The sequence below is a fragment of the Mesoplodon bidens genome (genome assembly GCF_964165515.1).
Source record: "Mesoplodon bidens genome assembly, chromosome: 8".
NCBI classification, from domain to species: Eukaryota; Metazoa; Chordata; class Mammalia; order Artiodactyla; family Ziphiidae; genus Mesoplodon; species Mesoplodon bidens.
In genome coordinates this window covers 106,576,904-106,592,060 of record NC_138165.1, presented here as the reverse complement: position 1 = coordinate 106,592,060, position 15,157 = coordinate 106,576,904, and the positions used below count along the sequence as shown (strand labels likewise).

At 55.6% G+C, this 15,157-nt stretch overlaps 2 protein-coding genes across 5 annotated transcripts in view; both read right to left on the bottom strand.

Annotated features, from left to right (window-relative positions):
* Positions 1-5,787, bottom strand: part of EIF4E2 (eukaryotic translation initiation factor 4E family member 2) — a 29,072-nt gene extending 23,285 nt beyond the window's left edge. For all 3 annotated transcript variants that reach the window (XM_081241950.1, XM_081241949.1, XM_081241948.1), the window contains exon 1: positions 5,699-5,787. In XM_081241950.1, the coding sequence (XP_081098076.1) occupies positions 5,699-5,718 (20 nt within the window). In that variant the 5' untranslated portion in view covers positions 5,719-5,787. The remainder of the gene's footprint in view (positions 1-5,698) is intronic.
* Positions 5,788-7,922: 2,135 nt separating this feature from the next.
* Positions 7,923-13,332, bottom strand: CHRNG (cholinergic receptor nicotinic gamma subunit; the record flags this gene model as incomplete). Of its 2 annotated transcripts, XM_081243195.1 has the most annotated exons (12): positions 7,923-8,096; positions 8,380-8,513; positions 8,723-8,939; positions 9,669-9,783; positions 9,995-10,109; positions 10,285-10,485; positions 10,812-10,909; positions 11,676-11,831; positions 12,403-12,512; positions 12,682-12,726; positions 12,941-13,080; positions 13,278-13,332. In XM_081243195.1, 12 exons carry the CDS (start codon positions 13,330-13,332, stop codon positions 7,923-7,925), a joined length of 1,560 nt encoding a protein of 519 aa, XP_081099321.1. The 2 variants fall into 2 exon arrangements, with proteins under 2 accessions (XP_081099321.1, XP_081099322.1); XM_081243196.1 differs by lacking the exon at positions 11,676-11,831.
* Between the last annotated feature and the right edge of the window lie 1,825 nt (positions 13,333-15,157).

The window sequence follows — 15,157 nt, the reverse complement described above, 5'->3', positions numbered from 1 at the left end:
AGTAAAGTTGTTTCGATATAAGAATGAAGGGTGTTAGGATGTCATCTCATCTGCTGTCATTGATAAGCATTAGCAGCTCACTTGCTGAGTGGCACCGCTGGGGCCTTATCAATAAAAACAAATAAAGAAGGAGCTATGGTGAGGGGACATTTAGACTATAAATACTGAGAGTTGTGTGAGGAATATCCAAGCGTTTCCGTCCGGGCAAAGCTATCCTTTGCTCTGAAGATCCTGAGCCACTCACTCCTGGTTGGTAGTGATGTTAAACCCTGCAGCAGTCTCAGGAAGAGAAGGGACATTAGTTCCTGCTGTGGCCGAGGTGACTCCTTTAGCAGGGGTGACAAACCGTGCAGTGGCCCCACAAAGACCAGTCTGCCCGTCAACACCAGAGCTGTAGCTTCCCAGCCATGTGCTCTAGCGACAAGTGACTTTTATTTTTGAGCTGGCAGCTGGACTTTAGCTGCTGGTTGGCAAAGCCATCCCATCCAGTACCAATTCAGATAAAGGTACAACTGAACTAAATTTGGACTTTATTCCTTTCATCTTCCCTTGCGTGGAACAACAGTGTGACTAACCTATCATTGGTTCGGAGTATGGTATGTTATTTCTTTATTAGCTTAACAAGGGACATCTGCATGCTATTGGCTTATGAAATTACTGTAATTCCCACGCTGAATCTGTGGTAAATAAACTACTGGCAAAGAAAACCTGTCTCTGAGCCTAATGTGCCACCCCCCAAAACACAATACTAAGGCTTTCAGTGAACCTTAAGTTCACTGGATCCAGACAAAAAGATAAATGGAAGGTGAATTCACAAAGATAGTAAGAATGCTGTTTAGTCTAGAGCTGGACCATTAACTTACAGATCTTTTCTGAAATCACTTTTCCGGCCCTATCCAGTCAAATGGAATCTGGCAATTCTCAGGAAAGGTACCAGAAGTGGTCAAATTGTAACTCGGATACAGGAATACCTCAGAGATATTGTGGGTTTGGTTCCGCATCACCGCAATAAAGCAAATATCACAATAAATCGAGTCACGCAAATTATTTGGTTTCTCAGTGCATATAAAAGTTATGTTTTCACTGTACTGTAGTCTATTAAGAGGGCAATAGCATTATGTCTTCAAAAAGTATGTATCTTAATTTAAAAATACTTTATTGTGAAAAAATGCTAACCATCACTAATTATACAGGGTTGCAATAAACCTTCCATTTGTAAAAAAAAAAGAAAAAAGAAAAAAAGCAGTATTTGCAAAGTGCAGTAAAATGCGAGGTATGCCTGTATTACCTTATAGATGCAGAAACATGCTGCCAAGTATTTTGCACGGTTTTTCTTTCTGCCCATGAATCCCCAGTGCCTACCACATAAAAAGCGCTCACATGTTAGAATGGATGGGCTAGGCATGCGCTGGGGTGCCTGCTCTGCCCACTTCACAGCCCTAGCTGTAGGATATACTCCCGGGATCGTGCACGGTGCCATGACCATCCCCAACCCCACCCTGGCCAAGACGTGACTGTGAAGGAAGGGCACCAGAGTAAAGGGTGGCCCAGCCTGGCCAGTAAGTGATGCCTCAGGGGCTTGCTCAAAATTACGAGCCAATCCCTCCCTCGGCTTTTCATCCAGGAGATGAAAGATCATATGGATTCAGGAACGAGGGCAGTCCTATGAGCCTCATACAAGAAAAGCCGTGAGGGAATAAAGACAACAGCAAGAGCGCAGAAAGTCAGGAGGGGCAAAGGGGATGAGCAGAGCAGACGAGCAGAGAGTGGAAAGGAGAATGGTTCTGTCTCTGATGCTGCCGTCCCTTTGGCTTGGTTCACCCTCCCCGGACTCCTGGGAGACCTAATGGTGCTTACAATGCCCCTCCCCCTTCATTAAACTTGAGCTGGTCTGGCTTCCTTTTCAAGAGGAACCTGTCTAGCATGCAAGTCCCACAACATTTACAAGCACACTGTGTGTTTAAGAATACCTGTGGAATACCTGACGCACAGTTTGACCTCAGCATGGTACAACCAGCTCCTTTCCCTCCAGTGGTCGGCCTACTTGCAGTCCCCGACCTCAGCCCTCTGTTGTGTTCATCACCTGGTCTCTGCTCAGAGAGCTCCTCTTCCCCTACTTAACTTGTCCTTCAGGATTCAGACTAAGGACACTTTCTCTCTTTTTAAAACATATTTATTTATTTATTTATTTATTTATTTATATTTTGGCTGCATTTGGTCTTCGCTGCTGCGCACATGCTTTCTCTAGTTGCAGCGAGCGGGGGCTACTCTTTGTTGCGGTGCGTGGGCTTCTCATTGCGGTGGCTTCTCTTGTTGTGGAGCACGAGCTCTAGGCGCGCGGGCTTCCGTAGTTGTGGCACGCGGGCTCAGCAGTTGTGGCTCACAGGCTCTAGAGCGCAGGCTCAGTAGTCGTGGTACACGGGCTTAGTTGCTCTGTGGCACGTGGGACCTTCCGGGACCAGGGCTCGAACCTGTGTCCCCTGCATTAGCAGATGGACTCTTAACCACTGAGCCACCAGGGAAGTCCAGGACCACTTTCTCTTGAAAATATTTCCTGATCTCTCTCTAGGCTGAGTTGGGATTCCCTCTTCTGAACACCCCCATATAAACGTTTGTATTTGTCCCAGCTGTACTGTCATGGCCAGTTTTTTGTCTCCTGATTATGAACATTTCATGAGTTTTTTTTAACTGCTTAGGCCCAGGACAGCTCCTATTTCTCTTCTTTAGGGCACACCACAGGGACTCACATTATTTCTCTCTTCTCAGTTCCCAACTCCCCACTATATCCTTTGGGGTCCTTTCCCTTCAATCTTGGTTAAAGAGGGGCACAGTCACCCCAGCATCTTACATTTTTCTAGCCCAAAGTGAAACATATAAATGCCTTTCTTTTTAGTGCTTTTGCTGCTAACCACTAGGAAACAGAAACATAACAAAACTAATTATGCCAGAGAAGAAGCAATGCTACTGTGATCCCTGGACCCCACCTCCCGACTCCCTCGTAAGATAGTAAATGGAAACCCTAATGGACCTTCATCTTATGTTGTCATTTCTTGAGGGTGGAGCTAAGCAACCACTCTGCTTTCTGAGCCTACACTTAACGCAAGGCATTTTGCATCCTGTCTTCCGGAGGCTACTCTTACCAGCCTGAAGCTGGATGTGAGCAGAGGTACAACCCAGATAGAAAAATCAGTGCTCAGTACACTTAGGCAGGCAATTAATTAGCATCTGAAGCTGTCCAGGCTGAGTGGCACCTAATTAGCTCACCAAGCTTCTGCCCAGATATGTCCTCATACTCTAGACGATTCACTGCAGGTAGGAACTTGGTCTAACTCATCTTTACATGTCCAGCATCAGGCAGTGGCAGAAAGCAAACACGTTTAATGAATGGATTTCTAAAATCAAAGCAATACAAGGCAGACTAGGACGAATGTTGAATAAGTGGTTCAGACAATAATTAAGAATGGGCCAAGGCTAAGAAAAAAAGAATAGGGACAAAATCAAATATGGCATCTAGATTTGAAAACCAAGCTCAACACCATAGGGACTGCAGTATAGTGAAAGCATCTTAGGCTTTTACATATGAATAGGATCAAAGGCAATGGGAGCTAATGACTTGATGGGGGGGGGTGGCGGCTATTAGTTTAGGTCCATAGAAGGCCACACAGAAAAGGTGACTAGAGCTCCTCTTTAATCTGAGCCCATCAGATTAGACTACAGTACTCAACTCCAGGCACTGGACTTTTCGGACTCTGGCAAACTGGAACATGTCCTTAGGAGCCACGTGGTGAAGAATGCAGAGACCAAATATGCAGCCGTGGTCTAAAAACTGCACACTTTTTTGCATGAAAAACAAAGACAACAAAAACAAAACTAAGGGCTGGAGTGCTGTCTTCAATTGCTAATTTCGAATGAAAGACAGCTTTGTTTTTTTTCCTGCATAGCTAGAAGACACATGTTCAGTATAATGAATAGTTAACAATCGGAACTAATTAAAAATGACCCAGGTTAATTTTTGTCAAGATGTGCCTGAACAAATGTTAAACAACAAACTTGGGTTCGAATCTCACCATATGGCCCTTCCTGTTGTTGTGGGCAAGTTATTTAATCTCAGAGTCTCATTTTCCTTATCTGTAAAAGGAGGTAACATGACCCCCTTACAGGGTTGTTAGAATTAGTAGAAATAATATGTGAAAAATAGCAAAATGCCCGTGGAAGCCATTACTGCCACTCTTCAATTAGCTTACTGCAAACCTCCAAATGATCTGGGTAGGGCTGGGCCAGATTACCCATGAAGTGCCTCCTTAAAATGAAATTTTGATTTCTTCAGTTCGGCGGAGAGAGGGGTATAGCGTTGGCAGAAAGCTCCACTGAGGCAGGACTTAGATCTGAAGCTAGGAGTTGCCGGGCTTACGACTGGGCGGTGGGGCGCGGGGAGGTGGTAATTAGTATAGGAATGAGCTCAGCTACGCAGTGGACTGCAGAAGCAAACTCCCAAAGACTTTTTTCAAGTAGCAGAGCCCTCTCAGCAACCAGGAAGCAGTCCTGAGGAGCTGCCAGGAGTGCGGGAGTCCAGGACCTCGCAATTTGCATATCAGCACTCAAGGTACCGGAAGAACTCCAATTTCCCATGGGCAACAGTGGGTCACAACCTAAACTAATAGTAATTCCACTTTACATTTATATCTTAAATGTAGTACTTTATATCTTAAGGTACCTTTAAGCATTGCCGAATGTGATTGGATCCTTATCAGAGCACTAACCACTAACGCGGTTTGGGTAACAGAGGCTCAGAGACTGGGTAACTTTTCTAATGTCAAATAAGTGGTAACTGGTGGGTCTGAGGCTGGACATCTAGGTCTTCGGAAAAGAAGACAGATTTACTGGACTACTAGAAGAAAGCCAAAACGTAATCTACCTCCAGATACAATCGCTGCAGGGGAATACGCAAAAATATCTTGCATTTCCTTTCTGCACCTCCTGATTGTTTGATGCTGGAACTAGAAATCAAACAACAGATAGGGTACATACAGAACTGCAGGAAGAGGCAATAACAAGTATACCCGTTGGGCAAGAAACTGAGCAGCTCTTGGAGAGTGTGTTGGAAGAGGGGAAAAGGAGGGGGAAGAGAACGGAAGCAGGAAGGAGTCTCGGGAAGATGAGAATTCCGTAACTGAGCAGCCACTGCGCTGAGCGCGGCAGCCACGTTACCTCATTGCATCTTCGCAACTCTACGACATGGGCTCTGTTACCGTCCGCACCTTGCAAATGAGAAAACTGAGACTCAGGAGAGATGACCTGCCTAGGCCAGAGGGAGTGTGTGAGAAAAGCTGGGTTCAGAAGCAGAGCAGCCAGGCTGCGGAAACACCCAAACCTCCGGTCTCCGCCCCTCCACGCAGCTGGCAACCCGCACCCGCCCGGCAGGGTGTCCGAAAATCTCCTTCCAGGAGGCACGGCCACCTCCTCCCGCCCGGACCCCGCACTTCGCTCTGGGTCCGTATGACCCTGGGGTCCCTGAGACCCCTGCATCCCTCCTCCCCAACCTCCTCCTCCCCGCTGGCCGCCCAGGCCCGGCCGGCCCGCAGCCCTAACAAGAAAGGGAGGCCGGTGCCGCAGTTTGCGCCGCCGGCGGTCCCGGCGGGGCCGGACGTGAGGAATGGTTGGGGGAAGGGGCCCCGGGAGGCGGCCACGCGCCACTCACGCGTCGAACTTGTTGTTCATCCTCTCGCCGCCGCCGTCGCCACTGCCTCACGGAGTGACTTCCGCTTCGCCAGGTCCCTCCGCCTAGGGTCCGACCACTTCCGCTTGCGCGGGGCGCAGCGGAACGTCGGCGAGCTGGCCGGGAAGGGGGCGGGTATGCCGGGACGCAGTCGTCGGGAGGTTGCGCGGAACTGCTCAGGTTCGGTGGCCACGCGGGCTGCGGGCCTCGGCTCTGTCCCTGTTCTTGCCCGCCGCCCGCCTGCTCTGCCCAGGGGAGCGCGTGCTGACCCCCTCCCGCGGCGGGCTCCGAGAAAGACAGCTCCGAGTAGCCGACGGCGCAGACTCTGGATTTACGGCTCCAGACACCAACCCCGGTGGGGCTGCACGGTCCTGGACTCTCTCTTAAGCTCCCTGAGGCTGTTTCTTCTTTGGTACTGGCCATACTATACTGTAGTACCCGCCTCTTCAGGTTGCCGTGTGGATTGAACGAGGTAATCAGTTTCAGGCGCTAGACACAGTAACCCTTCGTAAGTGGTGGCTATTGTTAATCTTTGGTTACTTGTACCAGGAGCTACAGAGCTGATCTCCGCCTTCTGAGGCAGTCAGGTTGAGAGACTCACTCCAGGTGACTAAGCTAGTAGAGAGGCTTACAGGAACCAGAGATGATCCACCGTCATCAAATTGCCTGATGCTCCAAATATACAGCAGTGCGGGCGCCACACACACACACACGCACACACACACACATATATATACACACACACAGTGGAATAAATGAAATGAACCTGCTGGTGATTGATCCCCAAGGCCAGCAACCCTGTACTTGGGGGAGGTCCTCTCCCCCCCACCAACAATGTCCCATTGTCAGGTCTTTATGTGACACTTTAACATTTTTTAATCACTTTCACCCGCACCTTTGATCCTGTGATGAGGGGAGATAGGAACTGATATCTGTGCCCATATTTACAGATGAGGAAACAGGCTCAGGGAGCACAAATGACTTGCCCAAGTTGTCTTGTCACCAACAAAACTCAGGCCCCAGTTACACTCTCAAAGCATGGCCTTACTCCCCGCCCCACCCCCACCCCTGAAAGACCCCGGCCCTCGTTTCCTAAGTGGGGCAAAGGGAGGCTGGTCAGGGTCTCCTCCCAGCCTCGCTGCCTCCCTGCCTCGCTCTTCCTTGAGATCAGTGCAAATTCCCTGGCCTTTGAGAAGAGAAGGAAGAGGCGTCCGTTTTCCAAGCCATAGAACTTTCTTAAGAGTGTCTAAGATTGGGTCAGCGTTGGGAATTGTGGACTCCAACCCTTATTTAGCCATCATTGTTCTGGGATGCCCCTCTTACTCGGCCTCAATTTGCCCATCCTAAACATGGGGGAATAGTGATTCTTGCTTATCCATAATGCTGAGGAGCTCTTATCTTAATAATGAGAAAAGATAATAAAACTCAAAAACTGTTTGGTGATCGATGGCAAAAAAAAGCATCTGGTCTTCCCTGGTGGCGCAGTGGTTGAGAGTCCGCCTGCCGATGCAGGGGACACGGGTTCGTGCCCCGGTCCGGGGGGATCCCACGTGCCGCGGAGCGGCTGGGCCCGTGAGCCATGGCCGCTGAGCCTGCGCGTCCGGAGCCTGTGCTCCGCCACGGGAGAGGCCTCAGCAGTGAGAGGCCCGCGTACCGCAAAAAAAAAAAAAAAAAAAAAAAAAGCATCTGAATGGAAAGGTCACTGGTGCACATGAGTATTGGGTGCTTACAGCCCCAAGAAAGTAGGCAGATGCCAGCTGGAATGGGCTGCTCCCCTTCTTTCGATAGAGCGTTGGCTGCTACTCTTCACTTCTCTCTTGACTTCCGTCCTTTAGGAGCCTGCAGGGAACTTGTAAAAGGGAAGGGAGGCCCAGGCCTGGAGAGGTAGGACCTTGCCTAGTTGGGGATAGGATAAAAGAGAGTCCTTGGGGCTTCAGAAGTGATCGGAGTTGATAACACTTTGCTCAAGTGAGGGGAGTGAAGAGCACGCCAGTGCCACGTAGATGCTGATCCCACTAACACACGCTGCCAGCACCCCATCCCCAGCCACTCCAGGGCTCCAGCTCTGTCGTTTTATTTCCCCAGCTTTTCTCAGGCACGGTTGGCTCACACGGCCCTGAAGGGTGCTTCCCAAAGAGCATACTCATGACCTCAGCAGCAGAACGCAGCTGATAAGACTCCACGTGGCTAGCAGCAATTGGTTGGCTCAGTCGGATGAGGGCAGGTAGGAGCGGGGGTCTCCAGGGAATGGCAGGGCAGGCATCCTGTTGTAGTGGGCCATGAGGAAGATTCCAGCAGTGCCACAGACAAAGAGCGAGAGCATGACCAGGAAGCAGACACGGTCTAGCACTCGGCCCACCAGGAACCACTCCTTGTTCCCCTGAGGGTGAGAGGCAGGGCATGAGATGACCAGCGGTGGCACCAAGCTGGATCCCGGTACCACCCTTGGCCATCCAGCAGGCCTCCGTTCTTCATTTCCTTGAGCCCTTCTCACCTGCTTCCAGGCCTCAACCCGGCTTCTTCCACGGGCCCCTGGCCCCACTCCCAGTTCCACTTTTTCCACCCTATTGCCCTACCGTGGCCACCCCACTCATCCTGCCCCATCTCAGGTCCAAGTCCCTCACCAGGTACACAAACCCCAACCCCACCCCCGACTGGCTTACACTGTCAAAGTGACTCTGCTGGTACCGGGCGCAGGCAATGACGTTGCAGGCTTCCACACAGGCCTGGATGGCTGGGGCGGCCTGCTTCAGGCTGCCACACCACTCCTGGCTCTGCCCTGACTCCGGGCCTTTCTCTGTGGAAGAGAGAGACTAAGGTTTGGAAGTGGAATGGAGGAGAAACAGTCTGAGAAAGTGGCCTCTCCTTAGAGACCCCAGCCCCTCTCTCCCCAACCTGGACACTTGCCCAACACTCATCTGCTGTGCCTGGCACCTTGGCCAACAGACCCTTCCTGTCTGAAGTCCCTGGGGAGGAGTGTCCCCAGTGTCACACCCCCTGCCTCACCTAGCTTCTCCAGCGCTGCCCTCACTAGCCCATTGCGCTGGTGCTGCCGGAAGAGGAGCTCACTGCGGGGCAGGCAGAGGGCCACCTCCTCCCCAGCTGTGATTGACCACCGCGTGGAGGAGCCATTCTGTAGCCGGGGCCGGGCGTCCTGCACAGCTGCTGGGGCCAGCGGGCGAACGTGCATCCGCAACAGCTGGGGCAAGAGCCGCAGGAACACCTGAAGAGGGGATGTCATGGGTGGCTTAGCTTAGCGGCCAGCAGAACTTCCTGGGTGACTGGGCGGCCAGGCTGGGCTTCAGAGCAGAAGGTGATGGTTGGCACGAAGGGCTCATGCACTGGGGGCCCAGAGGCTGCACTTCAGGGGCAGTGGCTTGGCCCCGGTACAGCTTACTTGTTCTGCGCCAGACACTGAACCTGGGCCCCCAAACTTTTGTGCACATCAGAATCACCAGGGCACTTGTTGGAGACACAGGTTCCTGGGCCCCACCCCCGGCCCAGGATGCCTGGGGTAGGCTGGGAATCTGCATTTGTAACAAGGGTCCCAGCTGACTGCTGCAGGTGGGCTGCAGATCACACGGGCACTGGAGCCAGGCTGCCTGGGCAGAATCCTGCTTCCTCCACTTTCTAGCCATGTGACTTCAAGTAAACTATTTAACCTTTCTGTGATTCAGTTTCCTCATATGTGCACTGGAGATGATACGAATACCCACTTCATAGGGGATTTATGAAGATTAAATAAGTTACTATATGTAATACACCTGCCACATAGTAAGCGCCTGATGTTACTATAGATCCATTTGGGCACGTGCTTCTAGATGCACATGGGGCAGGTTAGCTGCTGAATGTGGTAGGCGAGGAATATGCCCAGGGACAGGAGTGCAGGGGAAGGTGCATGTAAGCGGAAAGGGCAGGAGGATGCTGGAGTGGGCAGGGGCGGGGAGCTTGCCTTGCGGACCCCTCGAGCCATGGAGTGTGTGTGTGGGGACCGCAAAGACACGTTGAGCACGACCACAGCATTCACAACGATCAGGATGGTCACCGCCAGGAGGAAGGTCAGGTACCTGCCGGGGTGGGGCAGGCAGGAGGTGGGGCTGGCCCTTCCACACTCCACCCCAGGAAACATCCCCACCCATAGTGGCTGATTCCCCCAGATCCCTTGGGGTGATGGGCTGGCATTGAGGATGATGGGGATGGGGGTGGCAGGAGGGCAGCACCCTGTGTTCCTGAGAAGGGAGGGGAGGAGGTAGGCGCAGGCATGAGGACTGGCCTTACTTGCTGATGAGTGGCACCGCCTGGGAGGTCTCGGGCACCTTCTTGGCCACGAGGAAGAGGAAGACAGTCTGGGCCAGGAGCACGTTGATGGCGACGGTACACTTCTGACCACCCGCTGCCCACGACCAAGAGGCCTTCAGAGCGGATCTCAACCTCCCCACCATGGGGCACCCCCCTCCCCACAAGGAGTCCGTGTCCCCGGTCCCAGGTCATGGTGCCATTCTGCCCTTCCAGCTATCCCTTGTGCCGCCGGCTGGGGCCGGGGCTCCCCTCCTACAGGCGCTAGGTACCCTTGGCAGGAAGGAAGTAGATGAGGATGGCCACAGAGGAGATGAGTACACAGGGCGCAATGATGTTGATGACGTAGAAGAGGGGCTTGCGCTGGATGAGCAGGTAGAAGACGACCTTCTGGTGGCCGGCCTCCTCGGCTGGTACCGCCTCATCCAGCAGCATCTTGGCTGGCCGGTGCCGGATGGCCCACTCTCCATTTTCTACGGGCAGCAGGCTGGGGTGGGCACAGGGAGTGCAGGCAGGCAGATCCCTGCAGCTCGTGTGACCCAGCTACAGGGCAACCAGCATGTGCCCAAAGGAGCGCCACTGAGGGATGGGAACAGTGTGGGAGGATGGATGCTTGATCCCCCTCCCGCCAAAACTGGAGTAATTATCATGGGGAAAACCAGAGGTTGGCTGGGCCTTTAAACATATGTATTTTGTGGTTTACTGTAGTTTTCATCTTGAGTTACACGGCAGGGGGCGTGATCTCGGCCTGGCCCTGCCTGCACAGCCAGGTCCAGCAGGGGCCTTGGGTAGAGTTTACCTGTGAAGGCCTCGGGGTCTATGAAAATCCACTCGATCGTCTGACCATCTTCCTGGCTCAGCTGCAGATTGATCTCGTTGGTGCTGTAGGTCTGGGACCTGGGAGATGGGGAGGGAAAGGATAAACTTGAGTGTGTGTAGACTCACCCATGAGGTCACGTAGACCATCACCTGAGGGCAACTGTGGGCAGCTTTGCCTCAAAAAGCGCAGCCAGGAATTTCTGAGTTCTCCACAAAACCCTGGCACGAGACGAGGCAGGGGCGGGGAGTCAGGCTCCTTGGGGTCTGGGGAGGTTTGAGCTGAAGGACCGGGAGACTGCGGCTCAATGTGCTCCCCTGGGGGCAAGAGCCCAGGGCCACCCCGTGTTCCTCCCTCCCACCGTCTCCAGGGCAGGAGGGGCCAATGGTGAGAACAGAGGAAATACAATGTGTACCTCTCGGGTCTGCTTACTGAGGAGGGTCTCAGGGAGACTGTTCCTCTAAAAGCCGGGGAGACCCTCTCACAGACCCCCTTTCCCCATCAATGGACGAGGATCCTGAGACGGCGCCGTCCTCTCCGTGGGGCTGTAGGGCGTGGTGGTCTAGTGTGGGGGTGCATGTGTGCCGGCGTGTGTGTGCCTTCTCGCCCACCCATCCCAGTCACTGATGTCTCTCCTTCGGGCACGGGCAGGGAAACCGAGGCAGCGAAGGAGGATGAGTGAGGGGACCGAGGCTTAGCAGGGAGAGACACGGGCATCTTCAGGCATCTGGGCCTGAGACAGACGCAGAGGCCCCAGGGAGGTGGAGCCAGGCCCCTGGGTCCCCACCCGACCAGGGCCCCTCTTAGAGCGGCTCCCGAAATCCCCACCCCAGCCAATGGCCTCACTGGAAGATGAGGGAGCAGTTCTGCCAGTCGAAGGGGAAGTAGGTGACGGAGACGGGGCAGGAGGAGCGGAAGATGGCGGGCGGCAGCCAGTACACGCAGCCGTCGGGAGACACGAGCACGTTGCAGTAGAGCGCCACCTCGAATACGCCGTCCACGCTGCGCACAGGCCAGGCCACGTGTGGATGGGGCCCGGGGCCCCCAACCCCGCCCAGCCCGCCACACCCCTGCCCGGTCTCCTCCTGGCCTGGGGACCGCTCCTCCCCCGGCCCCCTCCCCGCCCCCCTTCCCCATCCCCCCACGCGCCAGGCTCCCTGGGCCCAGCTCCTAATCGCTGCCGCTTCCCCCGCCACCCCGCTTCATTAATGGTCATGACAGCAACTGACAGCGGTTAAGCTCCCACAGAGTGCCAGAGCCCGAGGGCAGCCCTTACCCGCGCCTGTCCTGTGGGCCCCCGAGAGAGCTGTCCTCATCCCCACATTAGAGGGACGGCGACCCACCCAGGAGGCCCAGCCCGGAGGTGGTCTGGGGTCAGGTCTGGGGTCAGGCCTGGGGTCAGGTCTGCTGGCCCCGGGCCCCACCCTTAGCCCCCGCACCCCAGTGCCCGCGGTGTCCCCGGGCTGCACCGTCTGTTCGCCTGCCTCTTTCTCCCAGAGCCCCCTTGTCCTGCTGGGCCCGCCCTTGCGTCTGTCTGTCCGCCACCCCCCGCCCGCCCGCGCCGCCTCCTCACTTGTTCTCTAGCACGATGTCCGGCCTCCACACCATGGTGGACGGCACCCGCAGCACCCACAGGCCGTCATAGTCACGTGGGTCCCAGCGCAGGCGGTAGTCACACCACTGCTGCAGGGGGAGGGGTTGCCAGGCCCCCCGACCCCCAGGAATGGGGGCCCAGCCCGGGGGGGCAGGAGAGGCAGGGATGGGATGGGAGGGAAACAGGCAGCTATGAGGGCCTTGGGGCCCCAGGGTGGGAGCTGCTAGAGGAAAAGTGGGCGGCAGGGCGGCTTCTTACCATTTCTATCCAGACGTTGGTGGTGAGGGCCTCCTCTCGCTCATTCTGGGGGCACAGAACAGAGGGCTAAGCCCCCAGGTGTTAGTCCCTACAGGACCCCAGCCTCTTGGGCGGCCCCATGGGAGTTTTCCAGCTCCCTGGTCTCTCCCTGGTGGGCGCTGCCTGCTCCCGGCTGCTGGCGCCAGCCCCTTCCTCTCCCCCCAGCCCCGGGGCAGGGTGGGATCCCCTCCCCGCCCCCGTCCTACAGGCCTGTGCTCACCAGGGAGATGAGGTTGGTGAGCGTGAGCTTCAGGCTGACGTTGACCACGTCGGAATCGTGCTTGGCAGGCCTCAGGTGGGGGACGTAGCTGTGCATCAGGTCCCCGAGCAGACGCTCCTCCTGGCTCCGGCCCTGGGCTCCTGCGACAGACAGCGGTGAGCCTGGGTACAGGGGCTTTGGGGCCGAATGAGGGGGAGGCCACGGGAGGGTGTGACATGGGGAAGTAGGGAACCGGGTGTGGCGGACAGGCTCCAGTAGCCCCCCAGACCCTCCATCCCCTGAGGCCTTGGACCCCTGCTCCTGGCCTCTCCGGGCCCCAGACCCGCTGTGTCCACACCCAGGCAGACAGCCAACAGTGACAGAAGGAGCAGCGGCCTCTGGCCCCCGTGCATGGTGCCACAGCTTTCTGCAGTGACAGGGGTGGGACTGCAGCTCCTCAGGACTGAGATAGAGGGATGCAGCCTCTGGGTCTCATGTAACAGCCCACACTCCCTCCCCAGCCAGGCCAGCCAGGCCAGCCCCACCAGCTGTCTGACCCCAGCGCTGTCAGCTGTTCCAGGATGGACACAATGCCGGGCTCAGGTTACCCTGGCTGGGGAGGACAGAGGGGCCCTGTCTGCCCCAACAGAGACGGTCCAGCCTCCATCCCCACTCTCAGGCTCAGCCGACCCAGTCCTCCGTCCGTGTTCCAGCGGGGGGGCGCTGAGGACACAGCTGGGGACAGATGGGTGTGGGAGAGAAAGGCAGAGGGCTGAGGAAGGGCCCCGACCGAGGACCCTTCCTCCTGCCCCCTCCAGCGGGTCAGGATCTGGGGAGGTGTGAAGGCCATTGGGGAAGCGTGTTTTGTTCCTGAGTTTCTCTATGACACGGTCCCTGACATCTTCATGGGTCACTCCCCTAGACTGAGACACTGGAGGGTCAAGTGCCTATGAGAGAGATGCACTAGGGCCCCCAGGCAATGGCACCTTAATGCAAATGAGGGGGTCAAGTCAGGGTTCTCTGGTCTCTGAGGCATGGAACTCAGATCTGGTAAGCTTTAGAGGAAGGAGAGCCAAGGAAGATTTGGAACGCAGGCTCCAGGGAATAGGACAGCCCCTGAATAGGGGCTCCTCAGGGGGGCCTCAGTATTTATTAAGTCATCCACAGATTTACGGAGTCCCCAGTGTGTGGCAGGACAGCTCTAGGCCAGGGGGACCCAGGGATAAGCCCGAGCCGCTCACAGGAACTCACAGTGCAAGGGAGGCAGGCAGGCAAGATCAAGGTCGTGGCCCCTGTAGAGTCAGATGAGGGGACCTAGAGGGGCCAGAAAACGAGCTCCATCCACGCTGTGGTTTGTGGTCAGGGGAAGAGTGGGGCTGAGGCTGATCTAGGAGCCGAGGGCCCTGCTGTCAGCTGGCCACCTGTCTTCTGACCAGCTATTCGAAGCAGACAGGTCAACATGACCCAGTACGTGGGCAAGACGGAAAACGCAGGTTCCCATGTGTGCCGCCCACCCTTCAGCATCCTGTGGGACAGGGTGGTGGAGGCCTCTGAGGGCTGGAGGGAAAGCACCATTTGAGGATGTGTCCTCCTCCCCCCAAGCCAGTGGTGTCTGTGGCATTTAAAAATGTGTCAGTAAACTAGAAGTCAGCACACGTGCCCTGTCCTTGGAGATCCAAATGAGGTTGGCTCAAACCCCAGCCCCTGCAGCGGGCCCACAAGTCTCTGTTGTCTTCTCCAAGACTTTGGGGTGGGCGGGGGGATGACAGTGGTGGCCCCTGTCTTCTCTGATCTACTTCGGTCCTTGCGTTCGGTCCTGCTCTGGGCTCCACACTCAGTTTTCCTGGACAGCCTGCCCCCATCACTCCCCATTGCTCCCCATGGCTCCCCATCACTCCCCATCGCTCCCCACGGCTCCCCAAGGCTCCCCATCGCTCCCCACGGCTCCCCACCGCTCCCCGTGGCTCCCAATCGCTCCCCATGGCTCCCCATCGCTCCCCATCTTGCCCCATCGCTCCCCATGGCTCGCCATGGCTCCCCACCGCTCCCCATCGCTTCCCATAGCCCCCCATCGCTCGCATCACCACCTGAACCATCCCACCCCACGCAGCCACCGGTCTATAGGGTGGACCAGTCCTGACAGCACCCTGGGGCTGGAGTGTTGGGGAAGTGGGTGCTGTCGGGGGACCCACTGTGACCCTGGTAACCTACTAAAGAGGCACCCTTGGTCTAGTGGGG